This window comes from Canis lupus, chromosome 20 (assembly GCF_003254725.2).
Source record: "Canis lupus dingo isolate Sandy chromosome 20, ASM325472v2, whole genome shotgun sequence".
NCBI classification, from domain to species: Eukaryota; Metazoa; Chordata; class Mammalia; order Carnivora; family Canidae; genus Canis; species Canis lupus.
Genome location: NC_064262.1, coordinates 51344600 through 51370853, shown reverse-complemented (window position 1 = coordinate 51370853; position 26254 = coordinate 51344600). Strand labels below are relative to the sequence as shown.

The following is a 26254-nucleotide window of genomic DNA, read 5'->3' as shown; positions in this document are numbered from 1 at the left end:
GTAAGTCTAAGACATACAACCTGTTAACTTGATACACTTATATATCGTAAAATGATTACCACCATAGCATTAGCTAACACTTGCATCACATCACATAGTTACCATTTCTTTTTTTGTGGTGTAAGCATTTAAGATCTCTCTTAGAGATCTGGTGATTTTTGACTTTTCTTCTAAGGGCCTGAACTGGTAAACAGACCCAACGTCTCCAGAGAGTATCATAATTGGATGCCCCTACCTCCCAAAGTCACCTCTACCAAAAGGTACAATAAAACAGGTCACGGCAGATACCTCAGGTGAGATAAGAGCCTGACCTTATGAAAGATATAGCCAGCACTAGATGAAAGACACAGGGACACAGTTCACTGGTTTATTCTCAGACTTGAGATGCCAAATATGCCCTATGGCCCTGGAGCGGTGGGGATGCTAGAATCTCTCTCATCATATCCCAGACTTCCCTAAGGAGGAAGCAGATTAAATATACAACAGAGGGGATTTTCCCTTTTAATCCAGACCCAGGTATAAATAGGGCAGCACCATTAGGATCCTGATTCGCCCCCACTACCTTGGCTCCCCATCCCACCTGGCATGGCAAGGTGCATTTGGGGAGATATGGGTGGGGGGCAGTATTCAGAGCTGGGCTGAGGCAGCAGAAGGAGCACACAGCTCAGTCCAGGGAAGTCCTACTTCCCTCTGTAGTCTGACTTCAGTTTCTTCACTGTGAACCCACCTGAAAACAGGAATGAGTGAAGGGGTCCCAGCCTGGGATCAGGAGACATCCAGTGCTTAACTATTGAAAAGGGTAGCACCACAGGGTGTTGAGAGCACTGCCTGGGGCATGGGGGGAGGCAGGTGTGGGGGGCACTCATCAGCTCTGAGTTAGAAGTTCATTGCATGGGGCACCAGTGGTGGCGAGTTGAGGGTTGGCTGGGCATGGAGGGGACAAAGAGCCAGACTACAGTATGTCAGCTGCGGTGCAGTGAGGGGGAGGCCAGACTCTTGGGCCAGGGGAGGGCCGTCCCCAGCCCCCTGGAATGGAGAAGGAATATTGCTTGACCGTGAGGAGCAGATTCTCCCCTGGCTCCACAGTCACAGGAGACGATAAATATGATGGCTTCAAAGCCTCAGCACCAAAAGCGCCCCGTCTGGGGCTCCCTCATTGTCCCTCCCACCCCGAGACTCTCAGCTGCTAAAGCAGACAGGGCCCAGTTCAAACCCAAACTTCTGGTTCGTCTGGCCAAAGTCAGCAGCTGCCACGTCCCACAGAGGCAGAAACCCCACTCGGGAAGAGCTGACCTCCAAGAGGGTCTTCGTCTGTCCCTTCCGGAGCTGATGGTGGGAAGACAGAGTGGGGCGTTAGGAGGGCAGCCGAGGCCTCTCCCTACTCCAGCCAGCCCCTGCCCCTGCCCTTGCCCTTACCCGGCAGCCATCGTAGGGGACGGTGATGGTGGCCGCTGTCGTCTGGTTGAAAGACAGCTCCTCCCCGTTGGCCCCAAGGAAGCGCACAGAACGGCCGTGGTCGCCCGCAGCTTCGTCCAGCCAGGCGGCAGAGTTCTGGCAGGTGTAGGTGAAGCTCTGGTGGGCTGTGGCACTCAGCAACTTCAGGAAGGTCATCTGTACCACACTCACCGGGGACCCATCGGCGTCCACATAGGAGAACTGGGGGTGGGGTGGGGGGAAGACAAAGCAGGAAGTGAGGGTGCCCCATTCACCCCGACTCTCTCTGAGGAACCCACGTCCCAGGATCTCCAACCCCTGGCCCCACCAGCCATCCGGCATCCACGGTTCCCTTTGCGAGCCCCTAGGCCCACGTGGCCCCTGAGCACTTGAAATGCAGCCAATGAGATGGAACCTTCTTAAATTTTTAATTAATTGTTTAAGATTTTTACCTAATTATTATTTTTTTTCTACTTTATTTAACTCCTAACGAATCACTGAGCCTCAATCCAGGTATCAGGAAACTCAGGTGTGAAACAACTGGAGTACGTGAGTCTTCTTTTCTCCACTGCAATTTTATGAAAGCTAAGTATGGATTGAGAACTTCCAATGAAATTTAGTATCTAAATTACGATGTGCTATAAATGTAAAATATGCATCAGACTCTGCAGAACTCGTAGTGAAGAAATTTAAAATGCCTCACTAACCCTTATTTTGATATGACACTATTTTAGATGTACTGGGTCAAATAAAATATATTATTAACATATCCTGGGCTTGAGATAACTGGCTGGGTAATGCACCCCTTCTGGCTTCCTTCTCTTCTCTGCGTCATTTCCACGTTCCCCAAATGACGTTTTCTGGAATCACCTCCCAGATAAAGAAATCGCAACTGAGTCTTTGTCGAAGGGTCTGTTTTGGGGGAACCCAAACCAAGATACCCCCACACTATATTACAGCTTTGTTTCTTTGGTTTTTGTCTTCCTGTTTCCTTGGTTTTGTTCCTAGCAGAATATCAACTTCACAAAGTCAGGAGCTGTGTTTTACCAGCTGCTACATCCCCAGTGCTTAGCATATACATACAAGTTACATAAATAAATCCCAACTGAACCCACCTCCCCAGCCTCCTTTCTTTTTTAAAAAAGATTTTATTTAGTTATTCAGAGACACAGAGCAAGAGGCAGAGACATAGGCAGAGGGAGAAGCAGGCTCCCTGCAGGGATCCTGATGCAAGACTTGATCCCAGGAGCCCAGGATCACCTGAGCCGAAGGCAGATGCTCAACCACTGAGCCACCCAGGCACGCCCACCCCCTAGCGTCCTTTCTTACCACATTCTCCTTCACACTTTTCTAGAGCAGAGCAAGTGGCTTTTTTTTTTAATTTTATTTATTTATTCATGAGAGACAGAGAGAGAGCGAGAGAGAGGCAGAGACACAGGCAGAGGGAGAAGCAGGCTCCATGCACCGGGAGCCCGATGTGGGACTCGATCCTGGGTCTCCAGGATCACGCCCTGGGCTAAAGGCGGCGCTAAACCGCTGAGCCACCTGGGCTGCCCCAGCAAGTGGCTTTTTCTTTAAATTTACCAGACCCGGGATCCCTGGGTGGCGCAGCGGTTTGGCGCCTGCCTTTGGCCCGGGGCGCGATCCTGGAGACCCGGGATCGAGTCCCACATCGGGCTCCCGGTGCATGGAGCCTGCTTCTCCCTCTGCCTCTCTCTCAATGGGACTATCATAAAAAATTAAAAAAAAAAAAATCCACCAGACCCTCTTTTAACTCTTGACCTCTGTGTATGCTCTTCCCTCTGCCTGAACACTTTTCCCTGTCCTCCCTAACTTACTAACTCAACTTTTTTTTTTTTTTTTTTTTTTTTTAGGCTTCAGCTGGTACTTTCAGCACTGCCTCTGGATTTCCACCATACCCTCTGCCTCCTCCATCACACATCTGAGGCTGCCCACCCCCAACCTGCCACCCCCTCCTCCAAGCCTGCAACCACCATGAAGGCAGAGGTGAGTCTCCTGTTCCTTTCACCCTTCAGAGCCCCTCCTCCAACTCCCCCTGCACCAGTTTCCTACCAGTTTTCATACTACCCCCCACCCCCCACCTTGGCCTCTAGCAACTCACCTTCTTCCCTCGTCGGAATGTGCTATACCAGTTTCCTGGCTTTTCCCTGGACCAGGAGGCCATTTTTACCTGGGGATGGGAGGGAGTTGTCAGTGTAGACGATGCCCTGGGTGCCAGCTAGGTCTTTCCTACATTTACCTCCCCACACGACTGTTTACCCAAGAAAGACTGTTCCGTGGCCATGGAAGTGAGCTTGGCTGGTCTGCAGGGCAGCCCTCAACCAATGACCGATGAGAGTTGGCCCGGCTCCCTCTCCCTCCGGGTGGGACAACCACTGTCTCCCACTGTCTCCCGGAAGTCCCTGGGTGGGGGGGAGACTGAGCCCCTAGTGCACAATAGTGACATTTTAATCTTTATTGGCTGCCCCCTCCAACCCTTCTCACTTCCCCTCTCTTCTGATGCCACCTGAGATCTCCGCCTAAATAAATGACTTGCCCTCAAATGCTTGTCTCAGGGTCTGTGTCTGGGGAACCCAAACCTGGATCATTCCTCCCTCCCCCTCTCCAGCACCTCTGAGCAGGAGGAAGGTGAGCTGGTGAGAGAAGCTCAGGCCTCAGGTACCACAAGCAACTGCTCAGAGGGCAAGTCCTACATGACTGGGGGGTCTGGGTGAGTCTAAATTCCCATTGGAGGTGGGGGATGTTGAGCTCCCACTAAACCAGAGCTCTGACCAGTCAAAAATAGCAATAAGCAACGAGGACATCACCATGCATTTCCTTAGGCTCTGTGCTGGCTACAGATCTTACAGGCGGCGGAGGCCTCAGCACAGCACCACGCATCGTGTTTTATCAGTGCTCCTGACAAGTGCATCGGCACCTCAAATGTACAACCATCCTGGGGGAGATGCTTTCTTGAGCCCCATTTTACAGATGAAAAGCACTGAGGTGACATCTGTACCCCAACCCAGGGTTCTAGAGTGGGTGTGGCTCGTCCCAGGCCCTCCACTGTTGAGCCTGGTGCTTGGTGTGGGAGGCTGCTAGGCTCGGGGCTCCCTGATGGAGAACCCCAGTGTTCCTGGGGTACTAGGTGGTCTCACCCCTCCCCTTCGCTTGCCACAGCCTGGAGGGCAGTGTGTCGAGGGCCTATGAGACAGCAGGCCAGGAAGCAGGCAGATGGGAGGTTAATGGCTGGGCCTCTGGAGCCAGCCTGCCTTGGGTAGTCCCATCACATCTCTGTGCCTCAGTTTCCCTTGCTGGTGGAAAATGGCAGAACCACTGCGTCAGGTGCCTGGGACTGAGCGTTAATGCAGCTAAGCGCTGGGAACAGCTTGGCACACATACGCCCTATTTAAAGGTTTGACATCATTTCTGCTTTCTTTACTAGATTTTGTGTGTGTGTGTCAATCTTTCCTCATAGAAAGTGAGCTTCATAAAAGCAGAGGTTTGTTTTGTTTTATTTTTTGATTCTCTGCTGTAGTCCCAGCCCTCTACAGGACTTGGCATATAGCAGGTGCTTGGTTGAAGGAAGGGTAAGGCCCCAGACAGAGCCTGTGTGTACACTGGGCAGGCAGGGGAGGCAGGGGGTGGTGGGGGGTTTGGGATGGTTTCCAGAGCCCAGTTTCTCCCCCACTCCTCCAGGCACTCACTGTCTCAAACTTCTTGTCCGGGTAGAGACAGGTCTCTCCTCCTGCCGTGAAGTTGCAGAAAACCCTGAGCGCATCCCTCGCACAGCCCTGGTTGGGGTCAATCCAGTACTCCCCTGCCGCAGAGCCAGGTGTGGGTGAGTGAGTGAGGATGGGACCCCAGGGCTTCCTGCCCGCCCCCGGCCAGGGAGGGACCTCACCATCAGGCAAGTGTGGGTGATTGCGGTACAGCTCACTGCACACGAGGCCTGGGCGCTCAGCGGTGCCCGGAGGGCGCCGCATCTGCTCCAGCTCAAAGCTCAGCGATGTGAGTGAGGCCAACACCTCCTCCATGCCGCCCTCCGGGGCCTCGAGCGCCCCTGGGCCTGGGAGAGAGCGCCGGCGCCTGCGCAGCCCGTGCAGCTCAGCTGGGGGACCCTGAGCAGGGGTGGGGATGGAGGAGAGGAGAGCAGAGATGCGGGAGGAAGAGACAGGAAGAGAGACAAGCAGAGGTGAGAGAGACACCGGGGTGCGGAGGGATAAGAAAGGGGAGAGAGAGGTACGCGAAGGGGCGGGGGGACACAGAGAGGCAGACAGAGAGACACACACAGGAGGGAGAGACAGAAAGAGGCGGAGATGGGGAAAAGTCCAAGTAGTAACATGATGAGAGATCCACAAGGTGAGGCAAAGAAAGCAGAGAGAGAGAGAGAGAGAGAGAGAGAGAGAGAGAGGGAGAGAAACAAAGACAAAACAGTGGAACAAGTATTTGAAATAGAGATGGGGAAAGGCCAAGAGTGATGGAAGACAGAGAGAGAGATGGTGGGGGAGACAGAGCCAAGCAAGATGAGACCCAGTCAGAGCCTCGATGGATGTCCCCCTAAACCCCCAACCCAGATCCTCCTTCAGCTTTCAAGGCACCTCCCCCCCCACCTGCATGCCCTGAACACCTGCTGTGTGCCCCACCCAGTTCTGGGCACTGGGGGACCCAGTGGAACACCCCAACATACTCTCTGGGGGAACTTACCGGAGGGCCAGGGGGGCCAGGGGGGCCAGTGTCACCACGGGGACCAAAGGATCCCTGTAGGGAGAAATCACTTGGGAGTGAACACTGTCCATGAAGACCCCTTCCTGCCCACACATACACACACCCTCACACCCTCACAGCACTTTCACACCCACCCACACACACACGCACAGCGCTGGGGGAGGGACACGCCACGTTTGGCACCAAGTATAAAACGCACATTTCCTTTCCATATTTTAACATCTCCGAAATCAACATCTTAACATCTTTGGCATATTACAGTTTCCTTGTCAAAACTGCTTTCTTTCATAGTAGTTTCTAAAATAATGGCGCATCTTAACAATTGATGGCATCTTCGATTTGATAAAATACAACAGTAGATGTTGAATAAATATCCGCTGAATACGTGATTGAATGAGTCAATGAACAGAATGCAAAGGTATTGAGGGTGAGTAGAAGGGGGCAGGAACCCGGGATGTGGGAGCCCAAGGGATAGCGTATACTCACCGGGGACCCCTTGGAGCCTTTCTGCCCTAGAGGACCCTGTGGGGTACAGACAGGGAGACCTGGAGTCCCAGCTGGCCCACCACGGTGACCCCACCCCACAAACCACTCTTACTCACCGCCACGCCTGGGGGCCCAGGGTGGCCCAGAGAGCCAATGGGACCAGGGGGACCCTGAAGAAAGGACACCAAGGTCATCACTGATGGTGTTCACCCCTATGATCCAGGCACATACATCCCCCAGACAAGCCTCTAGTCTCCTCAAAAGAACAAGCCACAGACCCAGCCTCCAACCTGCAAATCCCCAGATAGAGCCTCCCCATTATCCCCAGACACAGCCCTTACCATCCTAGACCCAGGCTTCTAGAACCAAACTCACATAGTCTCTAAATGAGCCCCAATTCTGCCTCCCTTCCCACCCCTCCCTCTGAACACATTCTTCCCACTTGGGATAGAACTCACAGGTTCTCCCTTGGGGCCAGGGGGGCCCTGCACGCCTGGCAACCCCTGATCCCCTTTCTCACCAGCTTCCCCAGGGGGACCGATGAGGCCAATTAATCCAATGTGGCCCTGGAGAACAAGAGAGGCACATATGGGGAAAGAAATATGGTGGGAGGAGGGAGAGATGCTGGGGACTTTTCTTCTAGAGTCTTGGGGGAATGAGTGTGGGAGCAGAGGACACCCAACCTCCCAGCCCCAGCCCTCTGGCCAGGGAGGGAGGTAAAGGTGGAGAAAATGGAAGTAATTAGGGGAGAAGAGTGGAAAGATGTATCCTTACCTTTTCCCCCTTGAGGCCAGCATCTCCCTTCAATCCTGGAAGGCCAGAGGGCCCCTGGAAGGAGGGGGAGGCTCAGTTAGTGAGTCTCAAAAATGACATCTCAAGGTTCATGTGGGTGATTGGGGGATGGTCAGATGAGAAATTATCCAGATTTCAAAGGGGGACTACCAGGGATGTGTTCGTGGGGATGGTCAGGAGAGAGGAGGGGTGACAAGGGATAATGAAGGCATTGGAGCATGGTCAATATGAATGGTCAGTGGTCAGGATCAGTGTGGGGGGTCAGTGTAGACTAGCAAGATAGATGGTCAGTTTGGCCTGTCAAGATGGAAGATCATTGTAGTGAGTATAAACCACCAAGATGGAGGGTCAGTGTGGTTGGTCAGTGTAGACCACCAAGATGGAGGGTCAGTGTGGGTGATCAATGTAGACCATCAAGATAAGTGGTCAGAAGAGATGGTTATTATAGATGGTCAGGGTGGACAGTCAGATGGATAGTCAGTGAAGGGTCACTAAAGGATCGCTGGATGCCCAGAGTGGTTCTCAGTACCAGGACATCAGGGACAAAGAGGTCTCTTACCAGGGGTCCAGGAGGGCCCATCTGTCCAGGAGGACCCAGGAGACCTGGTTCACCCTAGGATGATGCAGAACATGAGGGTGCTGCCCTGGGCCAGAACCCAGTATGGATGGCCCCACACCACCCCCCACCCCAGGGTCAGCCATTCCAGATTGTGATGAGAAAACACGAGGTAGGAGCACACAGGGAGGGCCTGATCCCACCCCACCCCATCCTTGTCCCCACCCCACTCACCACAGGGCCGGGGATCCCTCGAAGACCCTCAGGCCCCATACGTCCAGGGGGCCCTCGAGCCCCCACTGGGCCTGTCATCCCTGGGGGTCCGTCAGGACCTGGCTCCCCCTGACAGACCAAGGCAAGGGAAGAACAGAAAGAGTCAGAAGGTACCTTCCTCCTGACCTCCAAGTCAAGAACCAGCAGGGAAGGGGAGGGAATTGGGGCAGCCATTCTGATGGCTCAACTGCTGGTCGAGGGTTAGTGTAGGGACCCCCTCCCTAGGCAGGGGATACTTACCTTGGCTCCTTTCTCCCCTTCTCTGCCTTCTCGACCCACACGACCTGAAGGACCCTGAGGAAGGAAAGAGTATGTGTTGGTAGGGGGCTATTAAGGCAAGGGGAACTTGTGGGAGTTAGGAGGGCCTATGGGGGTTGGGGGGCTTGTGGGAGTGAGGAGGGCCTATGGGGGTAAATGGGGGCCTATGGAGATGGGTGGGCAAAGGATGGAGCCAGGACAGCCAGGAGGCAGGTCTCACTTACCCTCTTGCCAGGAGGCCCAGGGGGGCCAGGTTCCCCAGAAGCCCCAGGTGGACCCTAGGGATATGTGACAGCACCAGGATACTATTAGCTCACATTGGTCGAGCACGACTGTGTTTTAGGATGCCTCTGATCCAAAGACAGCCTTCCCCAGACACCACGCCAACACCGGCCTTCTCCTCCCTCTTCCCTGAAGCTGCCCACATTCATGGCGAAGCCCCAGAGAGGCAAAGCAAGTGCATCTAACTCGGGGCCCTGGGCACCTCATCAACCTACTTCTCTGGCTCCCCAGTTCACCCCAGTTCACCCACTCACCCACCCCAACCCCCTCTGCCAGCACCACATCCTCTGCTCCCCCACTCACCGGTCCCCCAACATCACCAGGGTCTCCCTTCTCTCCTGGGGAGCCATCGATACCCTGTAGAGGAGTCATGGAGGCACTTAAGAATTTGAGGGTGAAACGTGGGGAAACATGAAAGTTATTTGCCTCACTGACCTTGCCCAAGTCTGTGGAGGTGGGGAGATGGGGACAGAATTAGGAATATGTGGGATTCATGAGTGGGGGAAGAAGGGGCTCACACTCACCGAAACTCCAGGGTCTCCAGGGGGTCCTAGATCTCCTGGGAGCCCAGTGGGGCCCTAGAAGACACAATGAGGAATAATCCCCTTTCTTAATTATTGGGCATTCATTCATTTATTTGACAGATAAACTGAACCCGGGCACAGCTTGGGCTGCTGAGGATATGCTAGTGAACAAAACACAAAATCCCTGCCCTGGTAGAGTGAACATTCTAGAGTCTAATGTGTGTAGGTGCTGAGCTAAGAACATTACACACATCACCTTACTTTGTCCTCCAGCCACCACCACCCCCAGCTCAGGACTCACAAAGAGGACTGACCCTCAGAAGAGAGGTCAGATCCAAACTGAGGTCCCACAGACCCTGAAGCTCCCCACTGCTCTCTCACCCGACCCCAATCCTCACGGCGATGGTGGGAGGGTCTCAACCTCCACCCTAATGCCAAATCCCACATCAGCCCCAACTCTGGGCATCAATCTCAACTGTTCCAACATTTTCAGAATGATTCCATGTGGAAGCAAGTTTCACCCCATAGAGTGACATACAACCATTCATATATTCATTATTCAGCCATGTTCTGGGTTGCTCAGGGAATCACCACATTGGAGGAGGAACCCCCGGCTAGAAGTTGGGGAGTAGGTTCAAGTGGACACAAGTGCCCCTCCACGATCTCTACCTTCACTTCTCCTGAGACTCACCACATTCCCTTTGGCTCCATCCTCTCCAGGGGGACCTTTCTTGCCTGGGGGTCCAGCAGCCCCAGATGGGCCTGAGTCTCCCTTTTCACCAATTTCTCCCTTGGGCCCCTTTGCAGAAAGAGAGGACAGAGGTCAGAATAGCCTGGACTCTTCAAAGGTCAAGGGTTAGCATCCCTGGACTCAGGAATCCTGGGATCAGAATAGCCTAGACTGTCCAAGGGTTCAGAGGTCAAAGGGATCTAGGACTTAATGGAATCAGGGGCCAGGATGGTCCAGTTGCTTAGAGATCATGACCAAGGTTGGTCTAGCCCACATGCCACGCTGGAGTGAATTAGAAAAGAGGATCCCTCTGGGAAGTTTAATCCCCAACTCAGGTTCATGGTTTGGGCCTGAGCCCCCATCCCCCAACCTGTACCCTCAGCCCCACACCCTCCTGTATGTACCACCTGAGGAACTCTATGTAGCAGCCCCATCTGAGACCTTCCAGGGCTGTCATCAAGATAACTGGGGATACCCATAGGTCCTGGGTCAGCGACTGACTCAGGCCTGCCCAGAGGTCAAAGCACCCCAAGATGCCCAAGGGTCAGGGGTTCCCTGAGATGGGTACATAGGCACAGGACAGTCACTCACAGGGATGCCTGGGGTTCCTGGGGGTCCTGGGTCTCCAGCCTCCCCTGGCTCACCCTGTAGGAGGCAAAGTAAGGACAGGAGAGGTCAGATTGTGAAAGGCAGGGAGGAGCTCCCCAGAACAGCCACCCCCAAGCAGGACTGGCTGTGCCTCCCCCACCCTAGGCAGCCCCCTGCCCTTTATCTCTCACCTTCTCGCCTACAGCACCCGGCTGACCAACTCCCCCAGGCAGCCCTGGAGGGCCCTGGAGAGAAGTAGGGGGTAGATATGGGACCATGAGATCCCAACAGCCTCTTTTTGGGAAATAGAGGTGCCCACCTCTCAGGCATCCTGCCCTACTCCCCACTGAGTCCTCACCTCTGGTCCACTGGGGCCATGGGGACCCCTAGGCCCTGGAGCTCCATGGGGACCCTGCAGGGACAGTCAGAATAGCATCCAGTGACCTCATGACTCCCCAAGGCACCACTAACCACCATTATCATCCTTAATGCTGGTGACCAGCATCATCTTAAAATGACAGTATGTCCTGTGACACCGCCCCCTCCAAATTGATTTAATGGCCACCACCACCTGCTATCCCCTTCCCCCTCCCACCTTCCCCACATTGTGCATACCATGGACCCTACATCTCCGACCTCCCCTTTCTCTCCAGGAGGGCCTGGCAGCCCCTATGGAACAAAGATGAAAGATTGGAGCACAGTGTACAGGGGAAGAGGCCACACCCCCAAACTCAGACACTCACCTGTAGGCCAGGGGGGCCAATCACCCCAGCAAAGCCTCTCACTCCATCATCTCCTTTCTGCCCAAAGAGGCCTGGTGGTCCCCTGCGCCCCTGAGCCCCATCTGCTCCCTGGAAGAAGGACAGAAGCAGGACACAGTTAGGGTCTGGGTCAAGGTTTGGAGGTTAATGATTACAGTCAGTGTTGGGGTTAAGTTTAGAAAGGGTCAGGGTTTGACTTGGCATTGGGGGTGCAGGTTAAGGGTCAGAGTTTGGGAATTAAGTCAAAGGTTGAGTCAAAGTTTTCATATGGGCATTGGATGGTGAGATGGGCATTGGGTGGTGAGTTGAGGTCAAGGTCATGAGCAGGGTTCAGATGGGGTTGAGATAGAATTTAGGGTTGAATTTGAGGTTGGGACCAAGGTCAGATTCAAGTTTGAGTTCAGGTCTGGGGTTAGCATTGGAGGGTGGGTCAGAGTTGGGGTAGGACAGGGTCAAGGCTCAGTTTTGAAGACAAAGTTTGAGTTGGGATTGAGGTTAAGGTCATGAGTAGGGTTAAGACTGGGACGGTGAGGGCCTTCAGGATTCAGGCTGAGATTGGGATTGACTCAGATTCTGAGGTGAGTTCCTGTCAGATGTCAGCATGGAGGGGTAGATCAGGGTTGGGGTTGAGTTGAGTCTGGGTCATGGTGGAGGATACTGTCCCTTCCCATCTGGGATCCAGGGGATGGTCGCAAAGCCAGGAGCACTCACCGGGGAGCCTGGGTGTCCCACAGGACCCCGTACACCAGTTGGTCCAGGTGGGCCCTGGGGGAGGAAGCATAGCCAAAAAACACCTTAAATTCAAGATTTGGAGGGCACTCAAGATGACAATCACTGCCTCCCACGCCTCCCACCGGGAAGCAGCTGTTGCTGTTCTGTCTTCCTAGCCACCAACCAATGGGATCAGACACAGACATCATCCTAAGCTTGGCTCATCAGAACTTTCCCCCAGGAGTCCCCCCAGGACCCAGGGGTAGAGCTGGCTCACGGATGGCTAGACACTGTGGCTGAAGTCCTAGAGGGAAGCTGGGGATGTGATGCCCCAGAGCCATGCAGAGTCACAGAGAGAATGATGGCCACCAAGGAAAGGGAGATGAGGGGAAACCACCTCAGCACCCTCCCCATTCTCAGCTACCCTGCCCCCCACCATCCTTCACATCCCTCTGCCTTCCCCCCCGGGACCACCTTCCTCACTGGGGCCCCACACTCACCGCATCCCCTTTATCGCCTTTGCTCCCTTTGTTACCAGGGGCACCCACCTCCCCCTGCAGAAGAGACAGGATGAGGGAGGACCGACTCGGCCTCTCCCTACCCTGAGCCCCAGAGCCCCTCCCTCTCCACGAACACTCACCTTGTCCCCATCCTCGCCAGAAGGCCCAACAGCTCCAGGGGGTCCCCGAAGCCCCAGGGGCCCTGGGATCCCATCTTTCCCTGTGGGGCCAGGGGGGCCACGTTCACCCTGATGGGAAGAGGGGATGTCAGGGGCCAGGGCAGAGGTGAGGTCCCGGTATGTGGGGTCCTGAGGATGCTTGAGGAACGTATGTCATGGGCAGGCACTTACCGGGGACCCCTTCTCGCCTGCAGGGCCAACAGGGCCTTGGCCTCCACTTTGGCCAGGAAGCCCGATGCCTCCTGCTGGGCCCACTGGACCCCGCTCCCCTGGGGAGCCCTGAAAACAGGGGTGAAAGGTCAGGAAAAACAGCAAAAAAATAGTTCTCATTGATGGAGGGTTTTCAAGCCTCCAGGCACTGAGTTAGGGAGTTACTGGTGTCATATCCACTCTCTTCCCTTTCCACAGTGGCCAGGGGGACACCTGAGAGGGCACACATGTCCCTCTGCTCACAGCCCTCCATGGAAATGGGCAATCCTCCTGGTAGCCCACGGGCCCTGCATGACCTGCCCCATTACCTCCTGCCCTCTCTGCCTCCCACTCACCCCCTCACCTTCCTTCCAGCCACATAGGCCTCCTGTTTCCTCCAACATGCCATGCATACTCCAGCCCCAGGACCTTTGCACATGCTATTCCCTCTGCCTGGAACACTCTCCCCCTATATACCCACATGGCTCCTCCTCACCTCCCTGAGGTCTCACCTTCTCAGGAGACCTTCCTTGATCAGCTCATTTCAACTGCTCTCTCTCCCTACTCCCCCCTTTTCTGTGCTATTCATCACCCCTGATTTCTTATTTCCCCAACTGAAACATAAGCTCCAGGAGCAAGGAGGCTTTTATATGTTGATGTCTGGCATGCAGGGAAGTATCAAATGGATCATCTCATGGATGGGGCCATGTCACAGATGAAAAAACAGGTCATGGGTGTGACCCAGGCCTGTTTGACACTCAAAATAGTGGACTTAATCATGGCAATGCCCTGAATCCCAGATGCCCCAAGGCCCCTCCACCCACCCAGTAGATGGGGTTATACTTACATTGGCTCCAACAGGGCCCAGGGGGCCTTTGTCACCCTTTAAACCAATAGGCCCCTGAAGGAAGAGATGATTCAGTCAAGAGATATCCAAGGCTGTGCCCAGGTACTATCTTCCTTCTGGGGGGTCACAGTTGCCCCCTTCTTCCTGGGCACTGAGGGTCAAGAGTCTATCTCGTCCAGGTCCTTCTGTCATTCCTTTACTTTCATGGCTGCCCCCACCCAGGTTGCCACCACCATGTCCCTCCTCCTCCTTCCCTGCCTCGCAGCCCAGCCAGGTATAGTTGAGAAGGGCTCCAAAGGATACTCACTGGGTCCCCAGGGGCTCCTTGGGGGCCGGGGAAGCCCCTGGGTCCAGGTGGTCCTTCCTTCCCAAGGGGTCCCGGTGGTCCCAGGTCCCCCTGCAGGGGTGCAGAGGAGGAAGGTCAGGCTCTGGAGAGAAAGTGCTGCCCCCTAGTCTGTGACTCTGGGCCCCCTCCGCCATGAGGCTGATTCTGAGCCTTGGGGTGGCTTGAGGCCATTGAGGAACCTTTGGGTCCACTCAGCTGAGATTTCCTAGGGGGCAGGGTCTCACCTTGATGCCCTCTCTGCCTTCCAGGCCCGGAAGACCTTGTTCACCAGGAGGTCCAGGAGGGCCCGGGGGGCCTCTCTCACCCAGAGGTCCTGCTTCTCCTGTCTTTCCCTGAAGAGGACAGAAGCTTATCTTGAATGGTCAGGGGCATGGGGGATTGTCTGATATGCACTTCCCCTGAATATCTCCCAACTGGTGCAAAACTGGGAAGACCTGTGGGGCCCATTCTGACCTGAGGACCCACGACACCAGCTGGTCCAGGGGGGCCCGTCTGGCCTTGGAAGCCCTGGGGAGAAAAATTGAAAGGGGTGTCACACAGGAGGAAGAACAAGAGAGCCTAATGGAGTCAGGGGTCAGAAGTCAAGAGGCCACTCACCAATTCTCCTCTCTGGCCAGGGTGCCCAGGACGCCCATCTTTCCCCTGGGGGCCCTGGGGAACAAGGTAGGAGAGAGACGAAGCATGACCCAGGAGTCTCCTCACTCCCCGGCTTCCCCCCAGGCCAGCCCCATCCAGGGTGTGCTCACTTACAGGAGGACCCTTTGGCCCAGGAAATCCAGGAGGGCCTTGCAGACCTGGGAGGCCCTGAAATGGAACCAGAAGCCATGGCCTCACCCCTCCTGCCTGGCCCCCCGAGCCCCACATAAGGACAAACATACTGAGCATATTGAGTGCTTTCTGCACACCAGGCAGGGCGCCAGACACACTACACACAGTCATCATTTCGTGTGTCACTGCAGCCCTTCGCAGTGGGGACTGTGGTTATTCCATCTTACAAAGAGGGAAGCCGAGGCCCAGAGAGGTGGAGTGACTTGCCCAAGGTCACACAGCAGGCAAGTAGCCGAGCTGGGACTGGAACTCACAGCTCCTGACTTTAGAGGCTGCATTCCTTCCACCTCATCATAAGGCCTCCTCTCTACCTCCTTGGTTTGTCTCCCATCCAGAAACCCACACACTCACCTTTTCTCCAGGGATCCCAGCGGCCCCATCCTGGCCCACATCGCCCTAGGACATAGCGGAGGAGATTCAGGCTGCAGGACGAACCCCACTGGGAGGGCTTCCAAAGGGCCTTGGGGAGACTGGGCCAGGGGGCCTGACTACCCACCCAGCCCATACCTTGGGGCCTGGCTGCCCGGTGGCACCTGGCTGCCCCCTCTCTCCACGGGAGCCCTGAGTAGAAAAGAAGCAAAGATTAGAATCAAGAGGGTGGGGTAACCTAGGAGATGAGCCTGAGTCCTCCGGGCCCCTCCCTCTGTGAGTCCTCCTTGCCCAACCAGAGACACTGACATAACCCAAACCCTCTGCCCTGTGCACTCACAACCTCCCCACAGCCTCTCCTCCTGCAGTCCCTCTTTCCAGCCCTGCCACCCCCCCCAGGCCCAGCAGAACCGGGGAGCCATCTCCTTACTGGTGGTCCCCGCTCTCCTTCCAGGCCTGGCTGCCCTGCCTTCCCCTGGAAAATAAATCAGGTGAGGGGCAAGCAGAAGAAAGTGACAATGCAAAGACATGACACACAAATGCATCCAGGCACAGACCCAAAATACGTTGGGTGACCTTCAGACTCAGTTGACAGCCAGAGCTCATGGTGCAATCTGTCCCTTGCACACGTGCATGCTCAACGTAAACAGACACGCGTGGATGCATAGGTGGTCACGGTCCTTATAAACAGAGCAGTATACAGAGACTCCTTGCCTATACACAGTGTCCATTTACGCAGTTACTGTGCACACACAGCACGCACACGTACACACTCAGTGTAGTCATGCATGCACGTGTGTATATCCATACGCTTTCACACATGCAGACACACCCCTCACACACATTTTACATCCATAGTTACATACACACACGCAGGCTTATGTCCTTGTTTGCCACAGGCCCACAAGTGGCCACAGCCAGACCCCATCTGACCAACACTGAGGCACACGCACACTTGTACACACAGACACACATGGAATCAAGCCAGCTGGGGTCACCCACATGTGCCCTGCAAAGCATGTGGGAATATGCATGCAGACAAGTGTTTCCAGGCTTAGATACAGCCACGCCGGGGCCTCCCCACCGTCCTGTAGAGATCCACAAATCATTCCCCCCACACAAGCCCTACCCTCTCCCCTGACCCCTGGATCACAACTCACCCGTTTCCCTTTTTCTCCTAATGGTCCCAGGGGCCCGGGAAAGCCAGTAGAGCCCTGAGTTGAGAGAATCAGAGAGAAAAAACGGGGGTGAGGAGTGCGTGGTAAGCAAAATTGACCCCTCACCCTTCAGCCACTCTGTCTTTTCCAGAAGAAGCCTCTTTGATTCCTCCAGCCCCATCCTCCTCCAAGACAGCCCTCTGCCTTCCTCTTTCCCCACCTTCAGCCCTTGCTCACTCCGCTCCAGCCACACGGGCCCCTCAATGCTACTTGGGCACTCTGGTCCACTCCTGCCTCAGGACCTTTGCACTGGTGCTTCCTTTGCCTAAACTGCTCTTCTCTCAGGACCCCACAGAGGCAGCTATTCCTCATCATTTGGATCTCATTTATATTTTTTTGTATATTTTTATTGGAGTTCGATTTGCCAACATATAGCATAACACCCAGTGCTCATTTAGAGGTCAACTCCTTAGGGAAGTCTTCTGATATCACCCTGACCGTCATATCCTTCAAGTCACCCTCTATCACATTGACCTGCTTTGTTTTCCTAAAATATTTTTTCCCAAAATATTTATATTGAAATGACTTTGTTCACTTGCTTGCTTATCCACTGTCTGTTTTCTCTGCTAGGCAACAGTGCTCTGGTCTTCTTTTTTTTTTTTTTAAGATTTTATTTATTTATTCATGAGAGACACAGAGATAGAGAGAGGCAGAGACACAGGCAGAGGGAGAAGCAGGCTCCATGCAGGGAGTCCAATGTGGGACTCGATCCCAGGACTCCTGGATCACGCCCTGGGCCAAAGGCAGGCGCTAAACCGCTGAGCCACCCAGGCATCCCGGTGCTCTGGTCTTATTCTCCTCAACCCGGTACATAGTTGGTGCTTACTTGATATTTTGTTAACTAACTCCAGTCCATGCTGTCCTGCTCATCTTGGAGACATCCTCCCTCCACCAAGTGGAAGACATCACAGGCTCTGCCGTCCTCTCCCACCCCTCATATTTTGAATCCCAGACCTACCACTACACCAGCTATGTGGCCCTAGAGAAACGGCTTACCCTCTCTGAGCATCGCTTGCCTTACTTGTAGCCTGGGAATACCAACAATACCTCTCTCACAAGGTCTTGGGCCTGGGATCAGATAGGATAATGTATAGAAAGTATTTCACGTGGTGTGTGGCACATAGTAAGTGCTTATGACATGTTAGCCATCATTGTTCAGGCTGATTATTACTGACTGCTATGGACTGAATGTTTGAGTTCTCTCAAATTCCTATGTCGGGGCACCTGAGTGGCTCAGTGATCGAGCATCTGCCTTTGGCTCAGGGTGTGATCCAGGGGTCCCTGTGTCTCTGTGTCTCTCAGGAATAAATTTAAAATTTAAAAAAAAAATTTTCATATGTTGAAGCCCTATGTGGAAGAACAGTATTTGAGATGGGACATTTGGGAGGTAAGTAGGTCATAATAGCAGAGCCCTCATGAAGGAGAGCAGTGCCTTTATAAGAAGACTGGGGGGGTGGGCCTGGGTGGCTCAGTGGTTTGCCTTTGGCTCAGGTCATGATCCCAGGGTCCTGGGACTGAATCCCGCATCAGGGTCCCTGTGGGGACCCTGCTTCTCCCTCTGCCTGTGTCTCTTCCTCTCTCTGTGTGTCTCTCATGAATAAATAAATACAATCTTTAAAAAAGAGAGACTCCTTCCCTCCCTCCCTCCCTGTTCCTGTCTCTCTATTCCTGTCTCTCTCTCTCCCCCTCTCCCTCTCTCTGTCCCCCTCTCCCCCCCCACACCCCGCCATGTGAGGACACAGAGAGAAGACAGCTGTCTGCAAACCAGAGAATCCTCACCAGAATCCAACCATGCTAATGCTCTGATCTCAGACTTCCAGCATCCAAAACTGTGAGAAAATAAATTTCTGTTGTCTAAGCCACCCTGTCTAGAGTATTTTTGTTACAACTAAGATACTGATTGACGCTGGCTAAGATACCAACGTCAACTTAACCAACACACCATGCCTTCTGTTATGTATTGCACGACGCCCAAAAGACATGGACTGGTCTTGGCTAAGAGGCTTTGCTCTAACTCTCATGAACTCCTGCCTCCAATCCGTTGCCTTCTATTCTTAGGTATGGTGCCTTGAGTTTATTCCCAAATCTGTTTATGTCAGTTGCCCTTGCTATTGGAGTCACGTGACTTCATGAAAGTTTACAACAACCGACGGAACGCAGAAGGGAAAAGGAGAGACGTCTACCAAATCTAAGTTAAATGAAAAAGGCTCAATAAAAAGGGAAGTCACTAAAAAAAGTTGCTGTCAAATGAGGCATGCACAAGATAACTGCCAGATGGAGATGACAAAAGTGTGGAACTCTGGAAGCATTCTGTACTCAGATTTCTTCCAAAGTGCCTAAGTTTCTGTTCCACTTTATATAAACCCAAACTATAAATCTTCAGTGATGTAATGTGGGTGTGGTTTAAGCAGAAAGATATGTCTAATCAGCAGCCTCATCCATCAAAAAAATTGGCAACCAATGTACATTTTTATATAAGCACATTTTATTGTAGGTTATAATTCAAGATATGTCAGATATGTATTTTTTTTGTGTGTGATTCTCTTCCTTACTGGCTTGCTTTGAACCAGCCTCCATCACATCAAATAAAAAGGATCCTATAGTTTTATTATCAAAATTATCGACGTTAATTATATGTTATATATATATATTATTATTATAATCAAAATGATAAGGTAAAGACAACTGGTATCACCATTTTACAGTGAAGCAAGTGGGCTCAAGAGACTTGCTAGAGGTCACTCAAAAGATAAGGAATGGGTATTTAAACTCAAGTCTGGTACCAAAGCTCACGTCTTATGCTGTCTCTTAGTGACCCAGGGGGTGGACAGCTCACTCCCCTAGACCACAGGCCGGCCCTCTAGATGTTAATCAATCTCTGAATGCTTCTTTGCCCACCCTCAACCCCTAGCTTCTTACCTTAGGGCCTGGACGTCCTGGGTAACCCGGGAGACCTGGCACCCCAAGCTTGCCCTGCAGAGATATTATGGGACAAAGGTCGGAGATTGCAATATGAAGGTCAGAAAAGGGCAGGATGGCTGAGGTATGGTGACGGGACAACAGGGTGAGATTCAGAGAAACATGAGTTCAAGTCTTGGCTCCTGCCTGCTAGGGCCATGTCTTTGGGCAATTCATTTTAATTCTACTCTCTTCCAAATTTCAGTTTCCTTGTCTGTAAAATGTGGATAAAAATGCCTGTTGCCTGTGGTGGTTATGGGGATACCGTGCATGAAATTACTCTGTAATGCTGAGTTAAGGAATTGGAGATGGTAAGTGTGGTAGCAGCCTCCTGAGGTTGGAGATAAAAGAGCCAAGGGCAGAAGGCAAAGGGCCAGAGAACATCTTGGCTGCAGGACAGAAAGCTGGAGAGGAGACTGGAGAGGGTGACCAAGGTCCATTCACCTTCTCCCCAGCTGAGCCTGGGGGCCCCTCCTCGCCAGCCAGCCCCTCCTGTCCCTTCAGCCCTTCTGGACCATCCTCTCCCCGGGGTCCGGGGGGTCCGGGGGGCCCCTGGAATAGAAAGGAGGAGTCAGATCCTGTGTCATTCCTGCTCCCTCCAGCCCCCTGTCTTAGCCCTGGCACCACCACCCTCACTGTCTTCCCCAAGCTCCCCAGAACCACTAGATCCCTCATCTGGAAGTCATCTTACCCGATCTCCTTTAGGCCCCCCATCGCCCTTGAAGCCAGGAAAGCCATCCTCTCCCTGGGTAAGAGAGAGTGTAGAGGTCAGAGGTCAGGGTTTCAGGGAAGGGACACAACTGAGACTCCCATTATTAGGGTTCCTCCCACCCAAGAACCTCCTTTCTCACCTGCTCTCCTTTCTCCCCCTGGAGGCCCCGGTTGCCAGAGGTACCCTGAAAAAAAAAAAGATCTCAAGTCTCTCCCCTCCTTAAGAAGGGCCCTCCACCTCAGTCCTCTCCCCCAAAACAGTCAAGACAGTCCCCAAAGGATACTGGACAGGAGTGGAAGGGGGCAGCCTCAGAGGAAATGACCTTTCCCCAAAGCCTGCTAGTGTGGTGTGCAAGAGGCTGCTCCTCTCCACCCCTCTTCCCACTGGCAACCTCCCAAGGTCATCTGTGTGGGGGTGTGCAAGGAAGGCCAAATTTCCGAGTAATTGATTCCAATCTCCCGGGGACACTGTGTCCACAGTTTCTTCTGGCAGGGGAGAGAGGATGAACATTCCAGGCCCCAGTCTCATTCTAAAGGCAAAGGAATGTTCCCCATTGTGCTGGCTACAATGCGACTCTGTGCCTGGCAACAAGGCGAGTCTGTGCTTAGCTACAGCGAGGCTGCTCAGTTCAAGCCCAGGTGCCCAAACCCTGGGCTTGGGTTGCAGTGAAAACTGCACGGCTACAATGTGAGCTCAGGGACTATAATGAAATTGTACTTGGAAGCAACACCACCGTGTTTTGACAATAGCACGATTGTCTCCAGCCACAGAGAGACACAATGTGACTGAGCTCAGAGACTATAATGAAATTGCACTTGGATACAACACAACTGTGTTTTGAGAACAGCATGACTGTCTGCAACCACAGGGGGATTCACTTGACCACAGTGTAACCAAGCTGAGGCTACCGGGATTCTCTGACCCTGGCTAACCCAGACTCAGTTACAACGTAGGCTTTACTTTAACTATACGTAACTTTGCCCGGTTACAACGTTAACTCCGAGACTGGCCACCCATAGGACTCTGTGGCCAACTACAATAGAGCCACCTCCTCAGTCACAGTGTAACTGAGCTTGCCTACAATGCAAAAATGTGATGAGCTGCCTCTTGGCTACCACCAAACTCTTAGACCACAGGTACCATACTTGGCTTCGGTGTAACTGGACTCATATACACGTGAATTCCAGTGTCCCCGACCGTGGTCAACAGTATAGCCCTTGACCTAGCCCAGCAATTCTGTGCTTGAGGATCCAAAGGCTCTGCGCTTGAGTTAAAATCCAGCTGCTTGAGCAGCCCAGGTGGCTCAGTGGTTTAGCGCCGCCTTCGGCCCAGGGCGTGATCCTGGAGTCCTGGGATCGAGTCCCATGTCAGGCTCCTTGCATGGAGCCTACTTCTCCCTCTGCCTGTGTCTCTGCCTCTCTCTCTCCCTCTCTCTGTGTCTGTCTCATGAATAAATAAATAAGATCTTAAAAAAAAAATCCAGCTGTTTGTTTCACTATGGTGCGTTGACCTATTTACAGTGAAATAGGTCCAGCCTTCTGATAGGCCTAACCATTCTCAACCACAAGGTGACAACTACACTGCAATATTTCTTCCCTCTGGCTGTTGAGCTCCAGGTAATGCACACACCTCTATATACTGTCACTCAGATTGAAACCCCACACCCACCACACCTCTCCTGGCAGACCAATACCTCTCACCACACATGCACACATATCTCACAAAGCTGGTTCCTTGGAGCCAATGCCAATGACTCATCCCTACGTGCAGGTCCCAAGTATCACGTACCTTCACACCCCGAGGTCCAGGATAGCCCGGGGGTCCTGCTGACCCTGGTGGACCCTGAGATGGAGATAAGATCAGTGCCATCCTGTTCTTCCCCCCTTAATGTTTCCAGTGCTCTCATCATCTCTCTCCCCATGAGCCCTGCCCACCAACCCTCAACCCCAATCCAGCCTCTTCCCAGGCCACTCACCTGTGCCCCTTTCTCTCCTGTGGGGCCCTCATGGCCTGGGTGACCCTGGAGAAAGAAGTTGTCAGAGACCAAGATTTGCCATCCAAATTCCCAAGCCTCTCCCTTCTGCCTGGCACCCAGTTCTCACCGGAGGGCCATCAGATCCCGGGACGCCTGGAATTCCTGGGTTTCCAGGGGGACCCTGAAAGAAGATGCACAGCAGGGGGAGATGAGGGTCTCAGAGTCTGGCAAACCAGCGGGAACAGCCTTACTCTGACATGCAGCTACTTGGGTCACAGAGTCAGCAAACCCCACAGGCTAAGAAATTTCCTAGTTCTGCCCAGGCTTGCTGTGTGACACTGGGCAAGCCCCCTTCCCTCTCTGAACCTCAGAAATCCTCCATCTCTGGGAGAGTTGAGACAAGGGAGGTAAAAAACAGTGTGTGGGGGGACTCCCCAGCCACATCCTTTCTTTAGAAGCGCCTCTGTCTTCATCTGAAGAGAGGTGGGCGAAGGCAGGCATGAGGTGACACCCTATGTTCTACGAATAGTTGACAGGTCCAGAAGTGGGTACCTTGTTCCAACTAAGCCAATCAGATTTTCGTCTGAAATTTGGGGGTAACATCTCACTTTATAGAAACTATGATCAGATGGATTTGGGTAAAGAAACTATAAAGTCAAGAGGGGCTGGGAGCTGAAATTATGATTAAAGCAGCACAAAATCATGTAGAAATAGAACTTGGGGGTGAGACCAGACTAAGACATATGCAAAAAGAAGCCTGTCTACTGGCGGAGATGGAACAAAGATGACACCACAGGGCCCCAAAGAAAGGGCTTTCCTGGCCCATAGCTCTTGCCAATATTTCTGATGACTAGCATCTGTGAGTTCCCCTAAATCCTGAGGATATCCCCTTCTGTGATCTAGCTTTTATGGATTTCTGTTTCTCCCAACCAACCCTTCCCCAACAATGATACTTTTTTAAGATTCTGGGCTTGTTTAAAGAATGCTGCAATTTATCATTATCCAGATCTAATAAAAGGGCCCTGGTGGGAGGCTTTTCCTGCAGACAGAGTTGAAGGAAGAAGACGGGAGAGGATGGTGGGAGGTGGGGCTGTCACTCACCTTCTCCCCAGGAGTGCCAATAGGTCCCTGAGGGCCAGGGAGTCCCTGGGGACATAAAAAAAGAGAAGGTGAAGATGGAACGCCTGGGTGGCTCAGTTGGTTAAGCATCTGACTCTTGATTTCAGCAGGTCATGATCTCAGGTCATGAGATTGAGTCCTGCATTGGACTCTGTGTTGAGCATGGAGCCTATTTAAGATTCTCTCTCTCTCTCTCTCCTTCTGCCCCTACCCTGCTTGCTCTCTCTCTCTCTCTTTAAAAAAAAAAAAAAGGTGGGGGAGGGGGAGGAAGGCATGAGAAATGGGAAGTGGGAAGCTCAGGGGTGGCCTATGACCTCGGCTGACAACTGCCACCCCCCAATTATTGAAAATGATGGCTCAAACCTGGGACCCAGGATTTCCCTGCTGTCCTGGAGGGCCTGGTTCTCCTGGAGGACCCTGGGGAGAAAGTGGGGGTGCTGTGAAGCTAGAAGGGATCACAGTGTTGAAGTGTCAGTGAAGTTGAAATGAGGGTCATAGGAGTGGACAGGGATATGGATGGATGATCATGGGGTCAGGGCATCAGAAAGTGTTTAAGGTCAAAATGCAGAACACATACCACATTTCCTTTGGCTCCTGGAGCACCATCAATTCCAACTACACCCTGGGGGAGGAGAGGGTGTGAGACCCGGGCAGATACCACACAGGAGCCTAAGTCTGAGACACTGAGAGGCACAGGTGGAAAGATGAGTGGGCAGAGAAACCAGGTAACAGGAATGGACATGCAGAGGGGACAGTGGTGAGAAGAGGACAAGCAGGGATGTGGACAGATAGTGACATTCTCACCGGGCGTCCCAGGGGACCAGGGGAGCCTCTAGGGCCGATCAGTCCTCGGGGGCCCTGCAAGGAGGTAGGAGCATTATTCCAGCATCACTCCTCTGAGGCCCCATCAATCGTGACTCCTTCCCTTGTGCCAAGCAAGGGGGCCAGAGGTCCCTGATACTCACTGGCTCCCCAGCTTGGCCAGTGGGCCCCGGAGGTCCTTCTGCTCCCTGTGGGAAAGCGTTCATCACTTGGTGAGTAGGGAGAGAAAATACTCAGAAAACCGACTTTGCTCATCTAGCCAGACACTTCCAAGGGATCCCAGAGTCAGTGCTTGAGGCAGTAACCAATAGACTGAGCACACGTGATTCAGTCCAGGCCCCTGATCCCAATCCTGGACCTGCAATCCTGAGTCTCACCTACTAACTCTGGTACTAGCCCCCAGCCCTCAATCTATCTTTTAGAGCCCCACGGAGGCTCCTGACCCTCCAGCAGACCCTCGCCTCTCATCCTGTCCCTCGAATACTCTATTCCTCTCTGACTCTCATTCTGACTTTCTAGCTTCTAGACCATTCTCTTTCCTCAAACTTACCTTCTTACCATCCTCTCCTGGGGGGCCAGGTTGTCCCACATGGCCAAAGTCACCCTGGAGTTAGGAGTAGAGGGGAGTTCAGAGCAGAAATGTGGGGGATAGAAACTAGCCCCCCAGGAAAGGAAATGAGACATAAGGGATGAGAGCTCACACACAGGCATGGAGGCTCTGATACTGGGGGGTGGAGAGGGAGCCGTGAATATCAGGGGGCTTGATAAGTGGGGGGGCCCTCACACACTCACCCTTTGGCCCTTCTCACCAGGCAGCCCTGGTAGGCCATCAAAGCCCCGATCACCCTGCACAAAGAGACATCACCTGAACCCCGAATCCTGGACCTGATAATCCCTCCAAGTCCCAACCCTGATCTTATCACCTACCTTAGGTCCTGTGTCCCCTGGAAGGCCCCGAGCCCCATCTGCTCCAGAGCGGCCCTATCAGGGAGATGACAGCATCAAGATAATCTGTTACTGTTTGTTTTTTGTTTTTTAGATTTTATTTTATTCATTCCTGAGAGACACACAGAGAGAGAGAGAGGGGGGCAGAGATACAGGCAGAGGGAGAAGCAGGCTCCATACAGGGAGCCCCATGTGGGACTCGACCCTGGGACTCCAGGATCACACCCTGGGCCAAAGGCAGACACTAAACTACTGAGCCACCCAGGGATCCCCACCTGTTACTATTTGTTGAGTACTTTCCTCATGAAGAATCCTGGGGGATTCTCTGTGTATCAGTTTAACCTCCCCAATATATCTCAAACCTGTCCATTATTTTTTATCTCCAGGCTTTCTGCTCTAGTCCATGTCACCACCATCACAGAAATTAAAATCTTCAGTCTCCATTAAATATCCAGTTCTGTGTTCCTCATTGCATTTAAAACCATCTGGAGTTACCTGGTTCTCATCACCTCCCTCAGTGATCCAGTCTTTTTTTTTTTTTAATTTTAATTATTCATGAGAGACACACACAGAGAGAGAGAGAAAGAGAGAGAGAGAGAGAGAGAGGCAGAGGGAGAAGCAGGCTCCATGCAGGGAGCCCGATGTGGGACTCGATCCTGGGTCTCCAGGATCATGCCCAGGGCTGAAGGCAGCGCTAAACTGCTGAGCCACCTGGGCTGCCTCCGTCTTTTCTTCTGCACATACTGTTCCCTCTACTTGGAATACCCTTCCTTTCCTGTTTACCCGGTTATACCTCCGATCTCAGTTCTAGCATCATTCCATCTAGAAAGTCCTCCTTGACTCTGTGACCTGGCCAGATACCTTTGTGACACACTCAGTAGAGCTGCCATTCTTCATCCTCCATGCCCTTATCCCACTAATTACACCAGCAGACCTGGGGGCATGGAGCTGAGGCTCCTATTGGGGGCTGAGGGATGGAGGAGGGATGATCTAAATACCTACAAGTTACTCACCATCTTTCCCTCCCGGCCAGGAGGCCCAAGAGGTCCCTGAAGGCCTCGGGGACCCTAGAAAAGAAAAAAAAAAAGGAGAAAGAAATGAAGAATAAGAAAGAAGAAGGACTTG

General features: G+C 53.0%; 1 protein-coding gene across 6 annotated transcripts in view; it reads right to left on the bottom strand.

Annotated features, from left to right (window-relative positions):
- Positions 1–353: 353 nt before the first annotated feature.
- COL5A3 (collagen type V alpha 3 chain) overlaps positions 354–26254 on the bottom strand; it is a 37518-nt gene continuing 11617 nt past the window's right edge. For 5 of the 6 annotated variants that reach the window (XM_025457454.3, XM_035702765.2, XM_035702768.2 and 2 more), the window contains 52 exons: positions 26143–26196; positions 25112–25165; positions 24977–25030; positions 24735–24788; positions 24328–24372; positions 24167–24220; positions 23940–23984; positions 23726–23779; positions 23345–23389; positions 22371–22424; positions 22244–22288; positions 22057–22110; positions 20408–20452; positions 20248–20301; positions 20001–20108; positions 19518–19571; positions 16542–16595; positions 15812–15856; positions 15520–15573; positions 15364–15408; positions 14935–14988; positions 14782–14835; positions 14638–14691; positions 14409–14516; positions 14146–14235; positions 13839–13892; positions 12974–13081; positions 12764–12871; positions 12624–12677; positions 12124–12177; positions 11395–11502; positions 11267–11320; positions 11010–11063; positions 10843–10896; positions 10655–10708; positions 10025–10132; positions 9334–9387; positions 9113–9166; positions 8752–8805; positions 8510–8563; positions 8231–8338; positions 8000–8053; positions 7423–7476; positions 7107–7214; positions 6765–6818; positions 6649–6684; positions 6142–6195; positions 5339–5555; positions 5142–5254; positions 3557–3625; positions 1417–1656; positions 354–1326 (listed from right to left, as the gene is read on the bottom strand). In XM_025457454.3, coding sequence (XP_025313239.2) covers positions 1180–1326; positions 1417–1656; positions 3557–3625; positions 5142–5254; positions 5339–5555; positions 6142–6195; positions 6649–6684; positions 6765–6818; positions 7107–7214; positions 7423–7476; positions 8000–8053; positions 8231–8338; positions 8510–8563; positions 8752–8805; positions 9113–9166; positions 9334–9387; positions 10025–10132; positions 10655–10708; positions 10843–10896; positions 11010–11063; positions 11267–11320; positions 11395–11502; positions 12124–12177; positions 12624–12677; positions 12764–12871; positions 12974–13081; positions 13839–13892; positions 14146–14235; positions 14409–14516; positions 14638–14691; positions 14782–14835; positions 14935–14988; positions 15364–15408; positions 15520–15573; positions 15812–15856; positions 16542–16595; positions 19518–19571; positions 20001–20108; positions 20248–20301; positions 20408–20452; positions 22057–22110; positions 22244–22288; positions 22371–22424; positions 23345–23389; positions 23726–23779; positions 23940–23984; positions 24167–24220; positions 24328–24372; positions 24735–24788; positions 24977–25030; positions 25112–25165; positions 26143–26196 — 3711 coding nt within the window. In that variant the 3' untranslated portion in view covers positions 354–1179. The remainder of the gene's footprint in view (positions 1327–1416; positions 1657–3556; positions 3626–5141; positions 5255–5338; positions 5556–6141; positions 6196–6648; positions 6685–6764; positions 6819–7106; positions 7215–7422; positions 7477–7999; positions 8054–8230; positions 8339–8509; positions 8564–8751; positions 8806–9112; positions 9167–9333; positions 9388–10024; positions 10133–10654; positions 10709–10842; positions 10897–11009; positions 11064–11266; positions 11321–11394; positions 11503–12123; positions 12178–12623; positions 12678–12763; positions 12872–12973; positions 13082–13838; positions 13893–14145; positions 14236–14408; positions 14517–14637; positions 14692–14781; positions 14836–14934; positions 14989–15363; positions 15409–15519; positions 15574–15811; positions 15857–16541; positions 16596–19517; positions 19572–20000; positions 20109–20247; positions 20302–20407; positions 20453–22056; positions 22111–22243; positions 22289–22370; positions 22425–23344; positions 23390–23725; positions 23780–23939; positions 23985–24166; positions 24221–24327; positions 24373–24734; positions 24789–24976; positions 25031–25111; positions 25166–26142; positions 26197–26254) is intronic. The other variant, XR_004807328.2, reaches the window with a different exon arrangement.